Source organism: Staurois parvus, unplaced genomic scaffold (assembly GCF_062004578.1).
Source record: "Staurois parvus isolate SC_StPar_1 unplaced genomic scaffold, SC_StPar_1.0 ptg000544l, whole genome shotgun sequence".
NCBI lineage: Eukaryota > Metazoa > Chordata > Amphibia > Anura > Ranidae > Staurois > Staurois parvus.
In genome coordinates, this window is record NW_028318340.1 from 4,398,164 (window position 1) to 4,412,104 (window position 13,941).

General features: G+C 42.9%; 1 protein-coding gene across 1 annotated transcript in view; it reads left to right on the forward strand.

Moving 5' to 3' along the window:
* Nucleotides 1-41: 41 nt before the first annotated feature.
* Nucleotides 42-13,941, forward strand: part of CCDC169 (coiled-coil domain containing 169) — a 69,577-nt gene continuing 55,677 nt past the window's right edge. Inside the window, exons 1-2 of the mRNA XM_089690853.1 lie at nt 42-180; nt 10,595-10,677. Coding sequence (XP_089546979.1) covers nt 110-180; nt 10,595-10,677 — 154 coding nt within the window. The 5' untranslated portion in view covers nt 42-109. The remainder of the gene's footprint in view (nt 181-10,594; nt 10,678-13,941) is intronic.

Consider the following 13,941-nt stretch of genomic DNA (forward strand, 5'->3'; position numbering starts at 1 on the left):
ACGCGCTTTCTTGCGTCATCACGTAAAGCACGTCAGACGGAGCCGGTCACGAGGTACGAGTCCCGGTAGCCATGGTGATGCGTCCTGCTCAGGTGTCATCAGGTGGAGAATGGAGAGGAACCCGGGGCTTCCCGATCATCAGCAGCTGCTGGAGGAGCTACAGGCGGAGCGGAGGATGAAGTGAGCCCGGTTATTGTCATTATTGTAGCTCTGATCCTCGTCATCGCATTCTATTTATATATGATATGTTCGGCTCTCTCAGCTGGTCATACTTCCATCAGATGTGACTGTACTGCTTTATCCACATTCCCGCTCAGCGACCAGAGGATCAGCATGACAGACAGAGAGCATTCCGCAGTCTGCACTGGAACCCTAGAGTGGTGAAGTGGTGCCTTTCTATGGTCCTGGTGCCCAACCTGCGGCCCGAGGGCCACGTGCGGCCCTTTGGTACTTGCTGTGCGGCCCTTTGCAGGACTCAGCAGTCATGTATTATATGTACCATGTATATATTTATATGTATTATAATATAACCGGCTTTAGGGAACGGTTCACACCATAGAAACGCAGTCCAGATTTGTGATGTGTTCCGGTTCATTTTTCCCCTTTCTTTTTCTGCAATTTAAATAGGAACATTTGTGTTCCAATGTGTTTTTGATGCTTTTTACCTCATTCTAGTACAGTTCTGTGCAGGAAAAATGCAGCCTGTTCTACTTTCATTTCTGTATCCGGAACGTACTGGAACTGCAAGCTCTGATGTGAACTATGTCAATGTCAACCCCATCACCTACTTTCTGTGCATTTTGGATACAGAAAAAAAGAAGCTGAAACGCATATAGTGTGAACTGGTCCTTACCCACTTGACCTCTGCAAGGTTTTACCCCTTCATGACAAGGCCATTTTTTGCTATTCAGCACTGCGCTACTTTAACTGGCAATTGTGCCGTCTTGGAATGCTGTACCTAAGTGAAATTGATATCATTTTTTTTTCACACTAATAGGGTTTTATTTTGGTGGTATTTGATCGCCACTGGGTTATTTTGAGCTTATATAATAAAAGAACAAATTTCAAGGAGTTGAAACTGCATTTATTTTTTGTCATACTCCCCTGCTACATTTATGCACTTATCCCAGCATTTAACTAGGACACTAAAAAACGTAAAAGCATTCACCGCAAACACTGCCTTAATGTCTGGAAATATTGCAAGCTGAACACTTAGGTAGATTTCACAACACCAGAAATGACAATAGTAAATAAAGTGCAATGCAAAACACTTAGTATTTTATACAATCATTGCATATAAAAGCCAAAGAGTCCTCAGGAACGATCCATAGATACATACAGACGTGCTGTGAAAGGGAGACGTGACATGCATGCACATCCAGGTGCACAGGGTGTTCAAACCCCGCCACCAAACAGATATGTGGCCACTCACCTTAAGGCTAGGTTCACATCTATGCAGTTTGCATTTGATCCGTTTATGCAGTGCTCTTTGCGGTGCGATTTACATTTTTGCAGTGCGTTTTGCCACAGTTTTTTTATGCATTTTTGTTTTATTTTTCTTGTTGCTAGGCAGATTAAAATGCAAAACTCAGCAAAAACACAGCAAAAACGTACTACATGCTTTTCTGCAGCGTCTCCATTGTCTATACAACCAAAAATGCAACTTTTTGCTTTTGCAAAAGTTCCTGACCCTTTCCAAAAAACTCACCTGGTGAAAATGCGGAGATGTGAATGTGTCCCATAGGAAATCATGGACTGTAGTGTGCTTCTGCAAAACTCTGCGGAAAACGCTTAGGTGTGAACCTAGACTAAAAGTATGACCCCTGAACTAACAGACAGGTCATATCTCACATTCCCCTACAGGGGTGTCAATAAGATGGAAGCTCTGCCGATCACCGATGGAAAGTCCTCACATGTGTCCGAATGGATATGTAAAAAACAAACAGTGCTCTCTGTTTGCTGGCTCTTTTTATCAGAAGTGCATGATCAAGCAGTCGGTATACAAAAGCTAGTCCAAAGATAGCTGCGGATGATGTCCGAAGTGTGGCTCCTCCCCCGTACGCGTTGCGTCCTGGGTGGGACTTCATCAGCAGGAGTGGAGCCACGCCATCACCCTCATCACTCCTATAGCTCCACCGCTGCCATGGAGACCATGGAAACAAGAACAACAACAACACTGCTATAAAATAGCTACAAAACGGCACCAACGGACTGCTTAGCCTCAAAGTTTCATACAGCAGCATATGGATAATGAAAAATAGCAAAAAATACTAATAAAATATACAAGTCAACTGGGAAAAACTAATGTGTCCCCCTATACATAAAAATGTGCCCACTTAAGTGCTAAGTATAAAATCTTCAAAAAAAAATTATTTTGAACAAATAATAAAATAGGATAGCATCCAACGGCTATCTTTTGCAATAATATAAGTGATGATTCATTCCAAACTCTATATTATCGATCAAAAACAATTCAGGTGAAATTCAACATGTAATCCTGTAGGTGTAAGGCCTTTATTTGCATAAGTCCAAAAGAACTTTCTATGACTCAATTGGTGGATAAAATTACCCCCCTCCAGTGTCAGTTGACTTTCTCCATAGCCCATCCTAGGGCAGCTTGCTTTACTTCATCATCAGTGCTGAAATTCTGACCTCCGAGGGAGTTGGAGTGAGGTCCAGGCTGTAATGGAGATGTGACAATACCTCCCAGCTGAGTTGCTGTAATGTGCATGTAGTGCGGTGTAAGCCCGGGCATTGTCCTGGAGAAACAGGACGCCCTCAGTGGTCAAACCTGGATGTTTTTTCCACAGACGCGTATGCAGATCACTCAGAACATGACAGTAATATTCACTGTCTTGGTACCCAGCGTGCGCTAACTTTTCAAAAATGCAAATGTTTGCAAATGATTGTGTTCACCTTTCCCTCAGAAAGATTCTTCTCTTGTGCAATTTCACTACAGATTATGGTTGATTATCCAGGATCAGGCGTTCCATGCACCAAATGTTCACAGGAGTGACTGCTGTGGACTGGAAACCACCATGGCTGGCATTACCACTGATGGACTTACGGCCATCTTTGAAGCGTTTACACCATTTAAACGTCTTACTGTGACTGAGCACCTCATCACCGTACTATGCTTGAAGTCTTCTGTAGATATCCACGGGTTTTACGCCTTCATTCACAAGAAACTTTATTGCCACACACTGTTCCATGCACGCACTAACACTGTTGTCTGCCATCTTAATTAACGGTTTCTGGACTAGCCCCCGACATGTGCACCACCTATCAGGAATAGGACACACTTGCAACTTACTACTGCATGTAGTACTGCCATGCTAGCATCTCTTTTTATACCTGCAAAATTAAAGGTCCCGGTTTGACTTGAGCACCCCTTGTACTTTCTGTTATAAAACATATCCAATAAAAATGTTTTTAAAAAAATCTAATTTCTTTATAAATTTAGGCCAAAATGTATTCTGCTGCATTTCTTTGTTAAAAAAAAATCCCAATAAGTATATAATAATTGGTTTGTGTGAAAGTTATAGTGTCTACAAACTATGATATATACTGGAATTTACTCAGCTATGATGCTATACTGGTAATGGGGGTGATCAGTGAATTATAATGGGACTGTGTGGTGGGAAATCTGGTGCTAACAGACACTGGCTGGGAGGGACACTAACTGACACTGACATCGCTAGTGACAGTGATCAGTGATCAGATACACTGTACTAATGATACAGGCTGGGAAAGAGTTAAAGTGGTTGTAAAGGCTGAAGGTTTTTTACCTCCATACATTCTATGCACGAAGGTAAAAAATCCTTCTGTGTGCAGAAGTCCCCCCAGCCTCCTCTATACTTACCTGAGCCTCATCGCAATGCAGCGATGTGCGCTACAGCCTCGGCTGTCCCGGGTCTCTGCCTCCTCATTGGCTGAGACAACAAGCTGGAGCCATTTGCTCCCACTGCTGTGAATCACAGCCAGTCAGCCAATGAGGAGAGAGAGGGGTGGGGTCAAGCTGCGGATTCATGTGTGAATGGACACACAGAGCAGCAGGTGCCCCCATAGCAAGCTGCTTGCTGTGGGGGCACCCGACAGGAGGAAGGAGCCAGGAGAGCATGCGGGGGACCCGAGAAGAGAAGGATCCAGGCTGCTCTGTGCAAAACCACTGCACACAGCTGGTAAGTATACAGGTGAAACTCAAAAAATTAGAATATCGTGCAAAAGTTCATTTATTTCAGTAATGCAACTTAAAAGGTGAAACTAATATATGAGATAGACACATTACATGCAAAGCAAGATAGTTCAAGCCGTGATTTGTCATAATTGTGATGATTATGGCTTACAGCTCATGAAAACCCCAAATCCACAATCTCAGAAAATTAGAATATTGTGAAAAGGTGCAATATTCTTGGCTCAAAGTGTCCCACTCTAATCAGCTAATTAAGCCATAATACCTTCAAAGGGTTCCTGAGCCTTTAAATAGTCTCTCAGTCTGGTTCAGTAGGAATCACAATTATGTGAAAGACTGCTGACCTGACAGTTGTGCAGAAAACCATCATTGACACTCTCCATAAGGAGGGAAAGCCTCAAAAGGTAATTGCAAAAGAAGTTGGATGTTCCCAAAGTGCTGTATCAAAGCACATTAATAGAAAGTTATGTGGAAGGGAAAAGTGTGGAAGAAAAAGGTGCACAAGCAGCAGGGATGACTGCAGCCTGGAGAAGATTGTCAGGAAAAGGCCATTCAAAAGTGTTGGGAACTTTCACAAGGAGTGGATTGAGGCTGGAGTCAGTGCATGAAGAGCCACCACACACACACAGATCCTGGACATGGGCTTCAAATGTCGTATTCCTCTTATCTAGCTGCTCCTGAACAACAAACAACGTCAGAAACATCTTACCTGGGCTAAAGAAAAACAGACCTGGTCTGTTGCTCAGTGGTCCAAAGTCCTCTTTTCTGATGAGAGAAACTTTTGCATCTCATTTGGAAACCAAGGACCCAGAGTATGGAGGAAGAATGGAGAGGCACACACTGCAAGATGCTTGAAGTCCAGTGTGAAGTTTCCACAGTCTGTGTTGATTTGGGGAGCCATGTCATCTGCTGGTGTTGGTCCACTGTGCTTCATTAGGTCCAGGGTCAACGCAGCCGTCTACCAGGAGATTTTGGAGCACTTCATGCTTCCTTCTGCAGACGAGCTTTTTGGGGATGCTGACTTCATTTTCCAACAGGACTTGGCACCTGCCCACACTGCCAAAAGCACTAAAACCTGGTTCAGTGACCGTGGGATTACTGTGCTTGACTGGCCAGCAAACTCAGCTGACCTGAACCCCATAGAGAATCTATGGGGCATTGCCAAGAGAAAGATGAGAGACATGAGACCAAACAATGCAGAAGAGCTGAAGGCCGCTATTGAAGCATCTTGGTCTTCCATAACACCTCAGCAGTGCCACAGGCTGATAGCTTCCATGCCACGCCGCATTGAGGCAGTAATTGCTGCAAAAGGGGCCCAAACCAAGTACTGAGTACATATGCATGCTTATACTTTTCAGAGGTCTGATATTGTTCTATGTACAATCCTTGTTTTATTGATTGCATGTAATATTCTAATTTTCTGAGATTGTGGATTTGGGGTTTTCATGAGCTGTAAGCCATAATCATCACAATTCTGAAAAATCACGGCTTGAACTATCTTGCTTTGCATGTAATGAGTCTATCTCATATATTAGTTTCACCTTTTAAGTTGCATTACGGAAATAAATGAACTTTTGCACGATATTCTAATTTTTCGAGTTTCACCTGTAGATATGTTTGTTACTTTTCACAAAAAAAAAAATTAACCTGTAGAATCTCTTTAACATCAAGGGGCAATCAATGGGTTACCTTTGTGCGTAACAAGTGTAATGTATGTAATATGTGCTGCTCTTACTCACAGATCTGGCTGCTTTTTTCCCTAAATAAATCACATTTAATTTCAGGGGGAAGAAACAGCTAGATCTCTGTCTGTGTAAATAGAGTTCTATGTGTTTTTAAACACAGGACTCTGTACTGTGATTGGCCATAGCCGATCCCCAGGTATTCTTCCAAAATCATTGGCTGAAACCTGCTGGCAAAATCCTGCTGTTTCCAATCACAGCACAGGTCAGCAGAGAGTGTGCTCAGGCGCACCAGAGACTGGAAAGCAGGCAGGCAGCAACGTACAGGTACATTGCAGAGCCTGCACCTCCCACCTGCTCACAGTAAATGCACTGTGAGTGGGAGGCAAGTGGTTAACGACGGTGATCTCTAGCAGTCTCGTGTAGAGTGTCACCTCTCTCTGTCTATCTCCTGTGGTGTCTGTTCACTCCCCAAGCACCCATGTTGCATGTCTGCAGTCCCTGATAATCTCCTCTAGCATGTCTGAAGTCTCTGGCAGTCTTTTGTTGTATAGGGAACATTATGAGGTATAATAATATAATTCCCAGAATGGAAACATTTGCTTACCTATACATTACCAGCTATTGTCACCTTCAAAGTAGTCCCCTTGTGAAGCAATGTACTTTTCTAGATGACTCTGCCACTGCCAGAAAAATTCCTGGAATATGTTTTCCGGAACGCTGCGAAGTAACTATGTCGCAGCTCACTGGATGTCCAGAATGTCATCAAATCTGTGTCCTTTTAAGGCATTTTTTAATTTTGCAAATGCCTAAATGTTGCATGGTGGTAAGTCAGGGGAATAAGGTGGTTGGTCAAGTTTTGGAATGGATTTCTGGGCCAGGAATTTGCAAACACCTAACACATGTGCAGGAGCATTGTCGTGGTGGAGAATCCACTTGTCAGGCCAGAGTTCCAGTCTTTTCCTCCAAACAAATTCTCATAACCTTTTCATTTTCCAAATTTGCATCCACCCTTTGTGTTTTTGGCTGCCCAACTCTTGCATTATTGTGGACGTCGTCCTGACCCTCCTTAAACCTACCTTGACATTCAAAAACACTTGATTTCTTCATGGAATGTTCACCATAAGCCTGATGTAACAGAGCTAAAGTTTCACTCGAACTTTTTCCAATTTTCATGCCTAATTTAATGTTAATCCACTACTCCAGATTCCTGTCACTTGTTTCCCACCAACAGCTTAACGGACAAATGTGTTATTTCCTCTACTACTCCATAAAGACTAAGTCAACAGGTCTGCAACCCAGGAGAGTACAAGTTAGAACATGTCAGAATACACTCAAATGTGCACACCACCATAGTGTTATGCTGTGGGCATTCCGGGAATTAAATTGTCACACCTCATATCTGCAGCCCTCCACTACTTGTATGTTGACAAGCATTGCTGTAAGGGCTGGTTCACAACTTCAAGCTGCAGGTTGGGCACTGGAGCTTCGGAACATGAATGGATAGATAAAGCAGGGTCTACTTCAAGAGTTATCAGTTCTTGCATATCAGGTGAACCCACTAGTACACAATGTCAGTTAATCTTTGTAGCACTACCCCTTTAGGGATTGCTGATGAATTTGATTTCCCCCCATAGACCTGCACAGCCAGTCATTTAGCATTTTCCACACAGCTTTCATCCACAGACAGAAATCAGGCCATGAGGGTTAGTTTTATTTTATTGAGGGGATTAAACTTGGATAGGGTATAGAATGCCCAAGGGAACCAAAATCTGAGGACAACTTCCTGAACTATTCACGAAGTTGTTTTTTTTTTTTTACAGAGTCTCTGTTGGGGTGCTAGCCAGCAGCTCCAGTTCTACTACCCCAGATCCTAGATGAACTCCTCTTCACCCGGCAATCCGGAGACATTATTCCTGAGCAGGAGATCTGGCTCCTGTCCCTTTAAGTAGATAACAGTCACTAGCAGAGAGCTAATCTGGTTTCCCACCAGAGTGCTCCTTCTCCTATCCGTTCAGGGGGTGCAGGTGTACTCACTCAGATCCTCTCCTGTACCGCTTGTGGAACCTTAGATTGTACACCCCTTGAGGGTTAGGGACTGATGTGAATGTACAATATATATGTAAAGTGCTGCGTAAATTGACGGCGCTATATAAGTACCTGAAATAAATAATAAATAAATGGCTGCTGCTACCAGGCCTATCAGCTGGGCTGCTCCTTTCCTGCTATGCAGGTGGTCCTCTCTCGGAGGGCCAGTGAGTCCTGAGTTTTCCAGCTCCAGGCACGCAGGCAGGCCCCATCCAACTAGGCCTCCTGGCAGCCTTCCTCCTCCAGCCTCACATCTTCCTGCTTCTCACTCCTCTCCCACCACCACTCTCCTGCTACTGAGCAGTCTCCAACACTTTTTAAGGGAGTCTAGCCCCTTGCCAAGCCATCTGTTGGGGATTGGCTGAGGTCCCTCAAAAGTGCAGCCAACCACTCCTCAGATCACCCCACTGCCCCCAAGAACCTCCTCTGAAAGCCTCTGAGCAGGGGGAAATTCCGAAGGGGCTGGCCTGCAGAGTCTCTCAGCTTTGACTAGAATTTGACCACTCTGGCTATTTCACCTGAGCTGCTAATCAGCTCCTAACTAACCATTATGTCTAGCTCCTCCTAGCTGAACTAGGAGGGTGCTACATCTTCATGAACTTGCGTACTTTTACAGTTCTAGATGTAGGAAGCCAAAAACCTCTGACTGGTCAAAGTGTATACCAAAGTGAAGAAGTACATTTTGTCTACCAGGAAGACTAACCCTACTCATGTGATATCTAATCCATCACTTTGCCCATGGAAGCAACTGTGTCGGAATCCCATTAGAGCACAAGAAGATTTTTTCAGAGCTTTATAATCATAATCTCCCATTCCTTTTACTCAAGAAAACTCCAAATAGGTTGGAGATGTTCTTCACCCCTGGATGTAATGCTGTTTCAGCCTAGGAAAAGAACTCCCTCCTACACAATTCTTCTATTTATGCAAACCGTTTGGGCTTCAAAGCAGTTATATTTACATTACTAAATGTATTTTTAATGTCCAGCTCTGGGAATGACAAACAAAATGACGTCATCAAGTACAATCTGATATACTAGACTGCAGTGATGGGGCCTGGGTCAACATGTTTCTTGAGTGGTCCTGGGGTGTCTATTGACACTTCAACTCACCTGTAAGTGTATTGTCAATAATGATCACGTGTTATTGTGTATGTAGTCGTAATTGTGGTACTTATCACTCTTTTAACATGGTACGGTTCTCACAGCTCATGAGGAGATAGGTCAGGTTACTAGACCAGGTTAGATTTTTTTAAGCTCTGTATACATTTAATATATCATTAAATGTATTTTTTAAATACAAGCAGTGTAAGTGCCTGAATGTGATCTGGGACTGGGAGAAGGAGAAGCAGTACAAGGATCTAGTCAGTGTACAGCAGTGTTTATGTGCTAAGAAGACACATGCTGTTTGGAGGAGAAAGCAGAGTGACAGAGAGATGAGCCTATAAGTCTTCTGCTTCTTGTTTCACTGTCCAATCACAGGCTGGGGGAGGGAAAAGATACCAGGGGTTGCTTAACTGCAGCAGAGTAAAATCAGGTCTCCTGCCCTGCCAAGTAAGGTTTTGCTGTGTTGTAGAGCTGGATGGACAGAAATACAAATCTTGTGACTGGTAAAACCGCTCACATTTATGTATTCCATTTTTGTATTATACCCATACCTTGCCTCTATTCTCACCTAGGCGAGACTAATGTTTCAGTCTCCTGAGATACCAGTGCATATACTGGGGCACAATAAACTGGTTGTAAAGCTTCGTAGGAGCCAAAAATGGCGGAAATTCCAATATCTATACCACCATTTGTAGATGCTATAACGTTCACACACACCAATTAATATACACCTATTGGGATTTTTTTTATCAGTGACATATAGAAAAATACAATTTGGCCTAAATTTATGATTAAATTTGAGTTTATTGGATATTTTTTATGATAGAAATGAGAAAATATTGTTTTTTTTCAATTTTTTTTTATGTTTATAGCGCAAAAAATAAAAAACCCAGAGGTGATCAAATACCACCAAAAGAAAGCTCTATTTGTGTGAAAAAAGGACATAAATTGCATTTATGTACAGTATTGCATGACCGCGCAGTTAAACTATCGCAGCGCCGTATAGCACAAAATGGCATAAATTCCACACAAACCAATTAATATACACCTATTGAGATTTTTTTTTTACCAAAGACATATAGCAAAATACATTTTAGCCTAAATTTATGATGAAATTTGAGTTTATTTGATATTTTTTTATAACCAAAAGTAAAAAAAAATGTTTTTACTTTTAAGTTTTTTTTTTTGGTTTATAGCGCAAAAAAATAAAAAACCCAGAGGTGATCAAATACCACCAAAAGAAAGCTCTATTTGTGTGAAAAAAATGACATAAATTTAGTTTGGGTACAGCATTGCATGACCGTACAATTACCAGTTGATATAGCGCAGTGCCGTAATGCAAAAAATGGCCTGGCCAGGAAGGGGGGTAAATCCTCTGGAGGTCAACTGGCTAAAGCTGAGTTCACCTTAATGGATTGTGTGGAGATATTCCTCCTAAATTCTATTGTTTCCCTTGTGACAACTGATTTCTCGCTATGACTATAATTTTCATTGACAAGGGTTACGGTAATTGTCTTTGTTTTCCTCAGGGAAATGTTACAAGCATCTATATATGAAAGAAGAAATGCAATTGCAGACCTGGAAAGGAAACTGAGTAGTGTGGATGATGAAGGTGAGATGGCCTTGTATTAAAAACAGCTGAAAGAGGAAATAATTAGGATGGTTTTCGTATTAAAGACACCAACAAAAGACAGAACAGTTCAACCTTCTGGCTGGAAAATGGTGAATTCTTTGTATATCTTGTTATATTAGGCAGGAGTGGATGTCTGTAGGGGATGGGGGGGGGGTGTCTTTATATTTGTAGATTAGGAGACAGCCGGACAGATTGGGGTAGGGAGTTCCATAGGATGGGAGAAGCTCGGGAGAAGTCCTGGAGGCAAGCTTGGGATGAGGTGACACAGGAACTAGGGAGTAGAAGTTCTTAGGAGGATCGAAGAGAGTGTTTTGGTTGATAATTTGAGACCAGGTTGGTGATGTAGCTGGGGGCAGAGTTGTGGATGGCTTTGTAAGTTGTTAGTATTTTGAATTTTATTCATTGGGTGAGTGGAAGCCAGTGGAGGGATTGGCATAGAGGGGTTCAGAAAATCCACAGGATAAATGGATCAGGCAACAAAACATTTAGAACTCTGCTATGGTACATTGAGGTCCTCCCTGAGATAGTCAAAGGGATTCAGATCTTCCATTATAGGGAATTTCCACCTACGTTTCCAAGAATCAAATCTGGTGGCAGTCAAGCTTGATGAATGTAAACACACGTTAACGTTAGGCATGCCAAACACTTGAGCGTTAATTCATTTCAATGGCCAGAATAAATTGTAATTCTGGCCAATGAAATGAATTAACGCCTATGTGCTAGACCAGCAATGGGCAAACTACGGCCCGGCGGACCTTTTAATCCGGCCCGCGGAGCTAGGCTCCTCTCACAGTCCGCCCTGAACACCGGTGTAGCATGAAAATCTGTCTCCTATGAGGATCTGTCCCCCTCGACGTATCTGCGCATGTGCCGGAGATCGCCGATCGGCTGCTAATGCCTGAAACTGGCACATGCGCAGATACGTCGAGGGGGACAGATCCTCATAGGAGACAGATTTTCATGCTACACCGGAACGGCGTGGGAACCCGGCGAGAGGAACGCGCGGAGCAAAGGTAAGTGAATTGACACAGGGGGGACTTGGGGACTTAAATGGGGGATGAATTAATATGGGGAATGAATTACTATGGGGGATGAATTACTATATGGGGGATGAATTACTATGGGGGATGAATTACTATATGGGGGATGAATTACTATGGGGAATGAATTACTATGGGGAATGAATTACTATGGGGGATGAATTACTATAGGGGGGATGAATTACTATAGGGGGGATGAATTACTATAGGGGGGATGAATTACTATAGGGGGGATGAATTACTATATGGGGGATGAATTACTATGGGGGATGAATTACTATATGGGGGATGAATTACTATAGGGGGGATGAATTACTATGGGGGATGAATTACTGTATGGGGGATGAATTACTGTATGGGGGATGAATTACTATGGGGGATGAATTACTATATGGGGGATGAATTACTATGGGGGATGAATTACTATGGGGGATGAATTACTATATGGGGGATGAATTACTATAGGGGGGGATGAATTACTATATGGGGGATGAATTACTATATGGGGGATGAATTACTATAGGGGGGATGAATTACTATATGGGGGATGAATTACTATAGGGGGGATGAATTACTATAGGGGGGATGAATTACTATATGGGGGATGAATTACTATATGGGGGATGAATTACTATGGGGGATGAATTACTATGGGGGGGTGAATTACTATGGGGGGATGAATTACTATATGGGGGATGAATTACTATATGGGGGATGAATTACTATGGGGGATGAATTACTATGGGGGATGAATTACTATATGGGGGATGAATTAGTATGGGGGATGAATTACTATATGGGGGATTAATTACTATGCTTACTATGGGGGAATATTACTATACTTACTATGGATGACACATACACATCATTCATCTACTCTTGGTCCGGCCCCCGGGTCCAATATATGAACCCATTGCGGCCCTCAAGTCAAAAAGTTTGCCCACCCCTGTGCTAGACCCTCATAAATGTGTTTACTTGTATCAAGCATTTGTTTCTGGCAAAACACTTCTGCCAGGAAGAAAGGAGTTTAGGAGAGCTGGGCAAATGCCCCGTGTGCATGGGGCCAAAGTGGCCATGCAGGCTTGGTCCACCACTGTCACCATCAAGAATCCTACCCTAAAACATTCATACAGCCAGCGTTGGAGTCCTTGCACATACATAGGAAAAGGCTGCAGAAGATCAGCAGCACTGAGATTGCAAAAAAGATGCAAAATTGAAAACAATGTAACCTAAAAGAAAAATAACATGGAAATTGTTTATTATACACAGTGCTTTAACGGTCTACATGTCTTCCAGTTAGTTCCAATGCATAAAGAAAGAATACTGCTTCCACTAGGATAACAACTTAGATGCTCAAGATTTCAGATTTTCATCCAGGCATTCAAGTGGAACTAAACCCCCATATTGTTTACAGCCAAGGAAGCTGTCATCCTAATTCTGTCTGATCTGCAGCCACCATGGTGCTGCTCATGTGATCACGTAGGACACCAGCCATTTGATGGCTTGACAGTTCATTTGAGAGCAAAAGCAACTATGACAGTTATCATCATGGCATGCCTTGAATGTAACTGTTTGGGAAACCGCTAAATCAATGGGTTTAATACTGCTCTAATGTAGTATACGTCCATCTAGCTCCTTTTGTCAGTGATCTATTTATCTGAGAATCCATTTTTTTCTCCATTTGTTATGTAGGAAAGTACTATTCACACATGCCAACTGTGTGTTCCTTGCTGTCTCTTACAGGACTTTATCAAAGTGCTGGCACCTTGAAGTTTCTCATGGCCACCAATTAGAGTTAATCCTGCCTTAAAGTGGTTCTTAAGGCAAAAAGTTTTTGTTTTCTCTTAATGCATTCTCTACAATAAGGTAAAAGACCTTCATGTGTCTGTGCCACCCCCCTACCCCAAACTCCTGACACCACTCTCTATCTAGTGATGTCCCACCGACAGCTCTGCTCTCCTCTCTTCCTGCATTCTCGGGCTTTATTGAGAGCAGCCGGAGTCATTGGATCCTGCTGTTGGAAGTCAAATCATATGAGGAGGAAGTGGGGTGGGCCTGAGTTATGCTGTGTGTGTCTTTGGCCACGCACATCCCGGCTCAGGAACATGCCTGCAGGTGTACCACCATAGGAAGTGGATTCCTATGGTGTCACACTGAGAAGAGGAGGAGCTAAGAGCCCTGGTGGGGGACCCCAGAATAGGAG